The following is an 11286-nucleotide window of genomic DNA, read 5'->3' on the forward strand; positions in this document are numbered from 1 at the left end:
TTCGTAGGTCCGTTTCCACGCTCAAAACTTGGTAATATCGGAATTTTTATCATCCTAGATCATCTTTCAAAATTCACATTCCTTATACCAGTTAAGAAATTCTCGACTTTAATAATCATTGATCACTTGCGCAACACTGTATTTAACTGTTTTGGCACACCAGAGTTCATAATCAGCGACAACGGCACTCAGTTTAAAAGCCGAGAATTCGCTGCATTTTTGTCTTCGTATGGTATCAAACACATGTTCACTGGGGCATATTCCCCTCAAAGTAATGCAGCTGAAAGAGTCAATAGATCCATTAATGCGGCGTTAAGATCATTTTTCGATCAGACCAGCGAGAATGGGATATATATGTTAGCAGTATCAATTGTGCTCTACGCAATAACATACATCAATCGATAGGCGCGTCACCGTACTATGTTGTATTTGGACAACATATGATGACGCATGGTAAAGACTACACAGTACTTAAAAATTTGAATCTCTTAAGTAAAGGAACTGCTCGACTCGAGCGTGCTGATAAATTCTCTAAAATCTGTGCTGATATTCACAAATATCTGAAAAAGGCATATGAAAAGAATCAGTGATCGTATAACTTTCGTACTAAACAACGAACCTTTGAAGTTGGCCAGACAGTAATTAAGCGTAACTGGGCACTGAGCAATATGGCAAACAATTTCAACGCTAAGCTTGCACCAGTCGGCCTTAAGGCACGAGTAAAGCGAAAAATTGGACAGGCCTTATACCTATTAGAAAATTTAGAGGGCAAGGAAATTGGTCAATTTCATGCTAAAGACTTGTGGGAATTCAAAGGGTAACTACCTTCTTTCAGATTTTACGTCTTCGATTGAACTCTCGATTAAAATCTGCTGTTGTGAGGTAGTTGTCTAAATTAAAGTTGCACAAAAAAATAAACATCTGATTGTCACAAATCAAAGCATCAGCTGATGCGCCAAAGCCTTAATTAAGTTGGCAACTCCACTTAGCATAGCTCAACTGTTGAGTCTATCGAACGGGGAGTAAGTATTGCATTGATCCACACAGAGATGCTTTGAGCACTCACTAAGGGCAGCCATCTTCACTTTTGCAACTTTTTCACTGAGAACATACGTTTACATCAGACCAAAATTTGCAAAGAAAAATTGCAAAAATAAATATAAAATAACACTGCAACCAAGCCAACAATTCTGGCATATAAGGTTTTCTTTTGTCGATTTGTGGATTGGCCGGCTCTATTAGAGAATTTAGAATTGCTAAATTTTCTCTTTGCCACTGATTGGTAAGTAGTGTCAATCTGATTAGACCTTGCGGTAAAATGTTATTTTATGCAGCTTATTGGCCATACCGCTGGCAATTGCACCCGCTAGACCCTTCATAGAGTGGAATAGGTGTTGCACATTGCCATCCTCGCCTTTCCCCACCTGTTGAACAGGTGCCACTAGTGAAGCGCACGCGGATTTTCACCATAACCTGCAAGCCTAAGGGAGTATTGGTGAAGGCAGCGAACCTCGCTGCGAACAGCCAGCTAGAGCGAGAATAAGGCAATAATCTTGCGGCAGCGAATCTTCGCTGCATATTATCTAAACGGTATTCGATAGCGGCTCAGCGAAGGCGATACTAGAGACGTTCAAAGGAGCGTAGATCTTCCGGCGAGAGATCTACGTCTCCACAAAAACACGCCGGCATCATCTGCATTGGATTGTTTTCGTTCGTAAAATGCACTAAAAGTGCCAACATGGTTTGCTAAATTGAAAAATTAAATTGAATTTGTATTAGTACTTGTCAAAAATCGACTAACTCATTTTTTCGACTTTTGTACAGCCAACATGGGGTTCATAGGGATTTGATAGCCTGATAACCATAACCCTTTATCATCTTTAACAGCTAACATCAACATCAACAACATCAGTTATCAGGCCTGCTAACATCGATGGAAAGTGCGTAAGTACGGCATAGCCGTGTCTGTATACATAGTTGATTGGGGTTGTGATTGTGAGGTTCTCAATTCCGTGTGTTCCTTGTTGGTTCTCTATCTTTCGTATTATTAAGTCATGAAGACAACCGTTTAAGTAAAACAAATTAACGTAACGATAAATAAAAGCTCATTAAATCAAGCACTATTGTTAACTAGAGATAATTTTTATAAACAAAATGAAATATGTTTATTAAAATACTGTATATCATGGAGAAGAAAAGAATGATGTGTTAAACTTTTAAATTTTAATTGGGCACTGGATATGCGAGCGTTAAGGTTGATGCGAAATGAGTACTGTCCCTCTCCCCAAGTATTACACTCTGTCTACACTTTAATTTATGATGACTTACTACCCAGTCGAAGCCAAAGACCCACCCAGCCCTGAACTGAGCCGGCAAGTTAGCTAGACAGAGTAGGCTTAGACGAGTAGAACCTCGTGGTGTTCGTCACAAAAGTTAAAAGGTCATACAATAGTTGTGCGCAGAGGCAATAGTAAAAGGGGTAAAAGCCCAAATAAAAGCAATCTAAATAAAAGATTTGCATTTGCCTCTAAAAATCAAATAATTTAGTTGCCATACATATAAATTAGAAGTCATTAAAAGATGAAAAGAAAAGAGGAATATCAATTGTGATTTGGCATTTATATTTTTTTGGCACTATTTTATTTTGGTTTTCTTTGATATGTTTGCTATTATTGCTCTAGGCTTTAAAGGGTATATCCCACGTGAAACACAAAATAATTAAAAATGAAAATGAAATGAAAAATGAAAAATATAATCTTATACCACAATAACAAACTACAACAAAACCCTGTGCAACAAAAACAACAATATTTAAAACAATGTATAATAAGGTATATAACAAATTCTTAACATTATCATCACCAACAGCAACAACATCATAAAGGCCTTCGTCGTGAGTTCTGTCTGGTAAGTTAGAAGTCCGAGTGTCCGAATAAAATACATAAAAGAAGTTCTGATAACATAAATATTCGTACGTATGTAGTTACATACATACATACATATATTGGTGCCTGTTCGGCCACGCAGCAGCTGCCCACAGTTTTGCTTGCATTGTATTTTTATACCCGCTACCCATAGGGTAGAAGGGTATTATAACTTTGTGCCGGCAGGAAATGTATGTAACATGTAAAAGGAGGCATCTCCGACCCTATAAAGTATATATATTCTTGATCATCGTCAACAGCCGAGACGATCTAGCCATGTCCGTCTGTCCGTCTGTGTGTCTGTCCGTCTGTCCGTATGAAACACTGGATCTCAGAGACTATAAGAGATAGAGCTATAATTTTTTTCGACAGCATTTGTTATGTTTGCACGCAGATCAAGTTTGTTTCAAATTTTTGCCACGCCCACTTCCGCCCCCGCAAATCATAAAAATCGAATAACAAGCGTAATTTTAAAGCTAGAGTTGCGAATTTTGGTATATACAATATTTACTATAGTAGTTATGATTCCTGAAAATTTGGTTGCGATCAGATAAAAATTGTCGAAGTTATTAAAGAAATACTTTTGTTTGGGCAAAACGCATACTTACTAGGGGTCTTAGTTGCTTTGGCTGACAATCTGGTATATTGTGCCGTCTATGGTATATTTTGAATGCGGTACTATGTCGATAAACCAAATATACCATTTGGTATTTTTTTAGTATTTTTGCAGTATATTTGGTATATTTTGAGAAAATACCGCAAAATATGTTTCTTTTATTCAAAATGGGTAGCGGGTATCTCACAGTCGAGTACACTCGACTGTAGCTTTCTTACTTGTTTATACTTCTTCGCAGTTGCGAAAGCTCCCAAACAGCATATGAGCTGTCGGCTGATACCTAACTTGTGGGTCAGTCCTATACCTTTTATTACTGATTTGCTTCCGCCTATATTGTTACTATTATTATTGTTTGTTGATACAGCACAGTGGTTTAAATATGATTTACAATTAAATAAATGAACAAAATTAAATATGATAAATAAAATAGAGAAAAATAAATAAATAAAAAAAATATTAAATATGAATTAAAACAAATAAATAAAAAGTCAATATTAAATTTGATAAAATTTAAATATATTATTATTAAAATTAAATAAAAAAATAAAAAGAATGATTTAAAATTAAATAAATAAAAGTCACAATTAAATTTGGATAAATAAATTATAAAAAGTAAAAATAAAATAAAATAATAAAAAATTAAAAATACAATAATAAAAATTTAAAATAAAATAATAAAAATTAAATAATAAATAGGTTTTAAAATAAATAAAAATTTAAAATAAATAAATATTTAAAAATAAATAAATAAAAATTCAAAATGATTTCATAATAAATACAGCATAAATAAAAAGTGGTTGAGATATTAAAAATCAATAAATAAAAATTAATATTAAAAATAATTAAATACAAAAATGTTTCACAATACAATAAAAATAAAATAAATATTAAAAATACAAAAAAAAATGATTTGAGAAGAAAAGAAAAATTTTAAAGTAAAAATAGTAAATTTAATAGAAAAACCTCATGCATCGGGTTTTGCTAAAGCGCGCATCAAAAATAGTTGCCAAAATTTGTTTGTTTATTAATTCTTGTTTGTTTATTAAATATTATTAGTTTTACATCTTCTTCTTTCTTAGTTCTTATTGTAAATGAGTAGTAGCAGTTGCTAATAAAAAATGAAATTGTATTGAATTAAAATAACTGCCCTATAAACAAAATTATGGAAATAATTATACCGTCATAATTCTAATTTATTTTGGACAAATGGTTTTGGTTTTTTGTTTATAAATAAATACTGATGTTAAATTTGAGTCATTCGACTTTAAAAATGAAATTCTAGATTTTGTTCTGATTTCCGGAGACATGGGAGCGTAAATTAAAAGGGGTGTTGTAGAATTGTTTTGGGGTCATAAAAACCGTTTCTTCTTATGACCATGGTTGGGTGGGTATAGACCAGGGTGTGGCAGTTAACATCTTATAAGACCACCCCTGCTTTTCTTAACTTTTGTCCGAATTTCAACAGTGTGCCTGCATTTGTGTTATTTTTATTAGATATTGGTAGTATTCAGATCGAATCGTATTGTAGATTCGAGTCGGATTAGATTATTGACAAGAGGATCGACTCATGTGTTTGTTTTTTAGAATCAGGAGGGACTCTATAATAATAAAGTTTTCGTGGCTTCGTGTAAAGCATAGCAAAACCCACCCACAATCCCGAAAGAGCTAAGGGTTCAAAGGGTCCCGCTCCGCTATATGCTTGCACGCGAGATGGTCGTGATTGATATTTGCAACCGTCTTCTCACATCCGGGGCTGACTACTCTTTGGAATTTTTGGCGCCCAATCGTGGGTCTGGCAACGCCATCATAAATGGTTAGCGGCCCAACGTGAGACTGGCAACGTCACATACATTTTTGAGCAACGTGAAACGTATGCACCGAATAACAGCATCGGAAGATCCGATACAGGTTGTTGTTGGCCTACTTTGATGGAAGTGGGGCAGAAGGGTGAAGTGTCTTCGATTCTGGACTTCGACTAATATTACGTATGTGAAATTACTCGACCGAATCGCACTTTGCATCTTTTAAGGATTATCTTGTGTAATTCTGTTATCGATTATCGAGAGCTGTTGACACCGGATCCGTGCCTTGGTTGGTGTGCCGTTGCTCGTACTTCGAGCAATCCACTACTCGAAAACAACAACTTGTAGTGGATCAATATTTGCTGAAATCTTTATTATTTTCATTATATTTCGTACATTTCATTATAATTTCGTATTTTTACTTACATTCGTGCTCTGCGCACACCTTCAAATCCCTATTTTATTGTTAACAATTATTTGCCTCTGCTTGGGCTCAAATACAAATTCAAATTAAATCACGCTGCCGAAATTTGCAGCTGCATTGCTACTTCTAGCGAACGTAACGGTGAAATTCCAATGCACAAAAGAGAATCACCGATTACAAATGCCCAGTAGGAAATGCGCTGGCAAAGCCCCAGTAGAAAATTTAGTTCGCCCGCCAACATTCCCCACCCCGTAATTCACTAGCATTCGCGTTGTGTATTACCAATTTTCAAATCTAATTTGGCTAGCTTTACGGCGGGGCGAGTCACAATACCTTCTGGAGTGCGCACTACGGCACTCCGTTCCTGACCGTCTCTCGGTCGGTGAACATCTACCACAACTCCTTTGGGCCAGCTGTTTCGTTTGCCATTCTCATCTGCGATAACAACAATGTCATTCACGGCGATCGAATCTGGCGGCGGTTGGAACCATTTGGTACGGCGCGTAAGCGTTGGCAGATATTCTCGAATCCATCTTTTCCAGAACTGATCGGCTAACTGGCTCGAAATTCTGAATCCTTTGGCAAGCTTGTCACCGTTATGGATTTCGCTGTCTCGTTCACGAATTCCACTAGAGTGGCCCAAGAGGAAATGGTTCGGTGTAAGCGCTTCTGAGTCTGCCGATTCCAGTGGTACATATATGTGAGTGGGCGTGAGTTGAGAATACCCTCCACATCAGCCAACGCAGCACGAAGCACTTCTTCTCGCAATCCACCAGGCGGCAAGATCTCCGTTAGAATGGACTTTGTTGAGCGTACCAATCTTTCCCATGCACCGCCCATGTGCGGTGAGCCTGGCGGAATGAACATGAACTCCATTTCTGGGTATTTGGTCTCCACATCCCTGGTCGATATACGCTCCACTTCATCTTTTAACACTCTACTCGCACCTCGGAAGTTAGTTCCATTATCGGACATCATTCGTCGCGGGCAACCACGTCTCGCTATAAATGCCTTTAGAATACAAAGAAAAGAGTCGGTTGACAGTGACGTTGCGATATCCAGGTGTACGGCACGAATTGTGAGGCATGTGAACAGAACACCCCAGCGCTTCTCGTGCCGTCGTCCAACGATGATGTCGATGGGCCCAAAGTAATCCACTCCTGTATAGGTGAACGGCGCCATGTGGTGCGCCAAACGCTCACGCGGTAGACTTCCCATTTCTGGAGGCCTAGGACGCGCGCGCCTCATCCGGCATGCTGGACAAGTTTGAGAAACCTCTCTCACCAAGGCTCTCAGACCAAATATCAGGAACTTTGCCGTAGTTCATTGACCACGATCTCGTCGTACAGATGATGGTACCGGCGATGATACGACTCAACCAGCAGAAATGTAAATCGATGTCTTCTTGGTAGGATTATGGGTCGCTTTAGGTTTACTTCGACTCCTTCAATTAGGTCGATTCTTCCCTTGACGCGCAGTATGCTCACTTCGTCCAAGTACGGAGAGCATTTGAATAGCTTGCTCTTCCGATCCATAATACTGCTTCCCGTTTTCAAGCATTTCATCTCGCTGAAATACTCGGTTTCCTGGCACACTCGTATTAGAATGATATCCATCTCGATTGGCCGCTCAAATAATAATAACTTTTTAATTCCGGTCCCATGCTCTTCTTGACAATAGATCGCAAGAAATCCAATACTCGCAACTGTGCGGCTCTCAATCTCTCCAGTTTGCTGAATCTTTCTGGGTCTGGTGAGATACAGCTCAAAGGTGACATGGCTTCCAATTGCTCTTCGACGTGTTGCAGAATAGTATGACTATGTTGGCTCGCATCAATGTTCATCTGCGGCCACTGAGAGTCATCCGAATATAGAAATTGAGGCCCTCTGAACCACCTATTCGCTTCGTTAATGACAGGCGTTCTTGTCCATTTGGTACCATCGTCGGCCACATTTTGCGCTGACGGGACCCATCTCCAGTTACTCACATCTGATCCTTCTAAGATTTCGCCAATGCGGAGTGCAACAAATTGGTGAAACTTACGAACATCCGAACGTATCCAGTATAGAACGTCTCTAGAGTCTGTCCAGAACACTTTCTTGTCAACGTGTACTGACATTTCAGACTGGGTACATCTGGCCAACCTCAGTCCCAAAACAGCAGCCATGAGTTCCATGCGAGGTATCGAAATTGGTTTCAATGGAGCAACCCTTGTTTTCGACGATACAAGACTGCAATGAACTTGATCTTCTACTTCAGCTCGGATGTATACGACGGCAGCGTATGCATTAACACTTGCGTCTACAAATGTATGCATTTCCAGACATCTAGCTGCACTAACTCCTTTCAAACATCGGGCTATACGCAGATTGTTTAACGTTGGCACAAATCAACCAACGACGCCAGTCTGCCTCGTCTTCTTCTTTGAGCGGCTCATCCCATCCGACTCCACTCCTCCATATATTTTGCAGAATGATTTTTGCGCGTATGTTGAAAAATCCAACAATTCCAAGGGGTCGAATATGGTCATAATCATGCTCAGGACGCGGCGTTTAGTTGGCCGACCATCCAGAGCCTTTGCGATCGTATCTGGCTTCACCATAAACGTTAGACAATCTTCTCCAGGTTGCCACCACATGCCCAGAACCTTTTCCGGACCAACGTCTGGGTAACAAATTGGCTTGTCCAACATGTCATATCTATTCTCAAGAGCACAGACCACTGCTTGAGGAATTGGATGTCCAGTGTCGCATGTCAAATCCTCCATCAGCATGAATTAGTTTTACAGCCTGGGCCAGCTTTGTCATCTCAGCTACTGAGTCCACAGACTGAAGCCAGTCATCGACGAAAGTGTTGCCGCAAATGGCTTTACGGCCTCGGGATATTCAGCTTCATATCGTTGAGCATTGCGTTTCAAAACGTAACTCGCCAAGGAAGGTGAACACGATGCTCCAAAAGTCATAACTTGCATGACATATACCTCCGGTGGCCGTTGCGAGTTTCCATCACGCCAGAGGAATCTCTGAGCTGCCTGATCCTCTGGTCGCACCCTCACTTGGTGGAACATTTCGCGTATGTCTCCCGAAATAGCAATTGGGCGTTCTCTGAAGCGTATTAGAATGCCCATCAATGATGCAAGTGTGTCAGGACCTTTTAGCAGGCAGTCGTTTAGAGACACTCCTTGGATCTTCGCTGCGGCGTCCCACACTAAACGTGTCTTCTTCTTGTTAGGGTTGGCGACGGTAAAGATGGGAAGAAACCATGTTATATCTTTACGCGCCAACTCACTATCATCCAGGCGTCTGATGTAACGATTTTCCTTATAGTTTTCATCGTCGTTAGCATGAAGTTGCGTAACTGCGGATCTTTCGACATTTTCGATTCAAGACATTTTAGTCGCTTAAGACACATTTCATAGGAGTCAGGCAAGACCACTTTGTCGAATCTCCACAGTAATCCAGTTTGCCACCTTTTCTCGTCTGCCAAGAACGTTGTCGTTGCTTCCATGATTTGCATCGATCGCTCATCGTCTTTGGATCGGAATGGATTGATCGTAGCGACAATTCCCAGAGATTCCAAAGAAAAGTACTCTTTCAATGCAACATCCAAACTGCCAGTCTCACTACATTGGCAAATATGTAGCAGGCGTGGAATCGATGAGTATTCCTTTGCTGAGCGGCCGTAAACAGCCCAGCCAAGCCTGCAACGTGCTGCAATAACATCGTCGTCTTCACTTTCATGCAACTCCAGCGGAATAGTCCATTTAATGTTGTCGAGTCCAATGATGATTCGTGCTCGTACGTTGGAATAGGGATCTATAGGCAACGTACAGAGGTGACTCCGAGACTCCAATAATTGCTGGTCGAGGCTTTGCTCTGGTAGGTCGAGATCAGACACTGTTCGCACACTTTTCAGAATGTATCGCTGCGATTCCATACTCGTAGTTGATACAGTGATGTCCAACGATTGCGAATTGTTTTCAACCTTAGAAACATCACCTGTCCATTTCAGGCACAATTGAGTTGCCGGTCCTTCTAGCTCGAGCTCGTCAGACAAGGATCTTTCAATTAAAGAACAAGCAGCTCCTTCATCGGCCAAAGCAAATGTTTTCACAGATTTGGATTTGCCGTGGATCGTTATCGGGATATAGCGAAAGAGAGGGCTACTCGCAGTCCTTCCATGAAACATGATTGAAGACTCCTCCTTGTTGGCAGATCGAGGCACTGTTTGCCCAGTCAGCTTGTTTCTGCCATCATTGCCTGCGGCGGTATGCAGCAGTACGAGGTGAATTGATTTGCATCCATCGACGCCACAGGTTTCTTTAGCTTTGCAGTTTCGTACGAGATGCCGCCAGAAACAACAGAAACATAGCCGTTTCGATTTCACAAACTCCCAGCGCTGTTTAACGTTCAATGCTCGAAAGTCGACACATTCCGACAGTCGGTGCGTGCCTCCACATTTTGGGCATGTAGTCTTCTCTGATTCTCCATGATGCTGTCGCTGTTGAGTCTCCTCATCGTTGTCGCTAACACTGTGCACAAACAACCTTTCTTTTGAAGCTTTGGCTGTAACGGCGCCTACAGCAACATGTATTGAATTCGACCTAAAAGTCTGCTGAGTTTAAGCCAAGGTTCATGTTGTTGCAAGTAGCTCCTAAAAGTATGCAAGTAAAATTTCAACCAAGGGCGCAGCTTTAAGTGCATCAGCTGCGCTGTAAAGCCGAGCTTTAAGTAGTGCATCAGCTGCGCTGAAAAGCTCATTTGACGTTTAGCGAGTTGCACTGGAAAGCTCAGCTTTGACGTTTGTGTCACCACGCGCATGCGCAGCTAGCTTAAGCTAGGCTGGTTCCGGTCAAAGCACTTTTCTGGTGACCGGCAGCGTGCATAGACGCATATTGGTTGGTGTAAAATTTATACCACAAGACACTAGAGGTTAGAATTCTCTTAGTGCATTTGATACTTGGTAAGAATAAATAGTAATAGATTCTGGTAGGTGTTCTTTACTTATTGTTGTCGTTTACACAGGTCGTTTTCGAAATTTTCTGCTTTTGGTTTGGCTCTTTTTGAGCGTGACAGTGCCTAAGCTAGCGGCCGGCGGAGCGCTACTAAGCGCCATCTTTGTCGCCGCCCTAGCGGCCAGTAAAGCGCGCCAAAGTGCTCTCATTGCGGCACATAGCAGCTAGCTAAGCGTCCTTAGCGCCACCTTTGCGCGCATAGTGGCCAGCGGAGCGCCTTAGCGCTACCTTTGCCGCCGCATAGCGGCCAGCGGAGCACCCTTAGCGCCGCCGTTGCGTGCATAGCGGCCAGCGGAGCGCCCGTTGCGCAACCTTTGCCGCCGCATAACGGCCAGCGGAGCGCCCTTAGCGCCACCATTGCCGCCGCATAGCGGCCAGCGGAGCGCCCTTAGCGCCACCTTTGCCGCCGCATAGCGGCCAGCGGAACGCCCTTAGCGCCACCTTTGCCGCCGCATAGCGGCCAGCGGAGCGCCAGTGCGCGTCTTCTTGGCTACCGCGTCAGCGGC

The 11286-nt window shown here is 41.5% G+C and overlaps 1 protein-coding gene across 1 annotated transcript; it reads right to left on the bottom strand.

The window, feature by feature from the left end:
* Positions 1-6318: 6318 nt before the first annotated feature.
* Positions 6319-6984, bottom strand: LOC132798019 (uncharacterized). Its single transcript, XM_060809748.1, has one exon. It carries the CDS (start codon positions 6982-6984, stop codon positions 6319-6321), a length of 666 nt encoding a protein of 221 aa, XP_060665731.1.
* Between the last annotated feature and the right edge of the window lie 4302 nt (positions 6985-11286).

This window comes from Drosophila nasuta, unplaced genomic scaffold (genome assembly GCF_023558535.2).
Source record: "Drosophila nasuta strain 15112-1781.00 unplaced genomic scaffold, ASM2355853v1 ctg61_pilon, whole genome shotgun sequence".
NCBI classification, from domain to species: domain Eukaryota; kingdom Metazoa; phylum Arthropoda; class Insecta; order Diptera; family Drosophilidae; genus Drosophila; species Drosophila nasuta.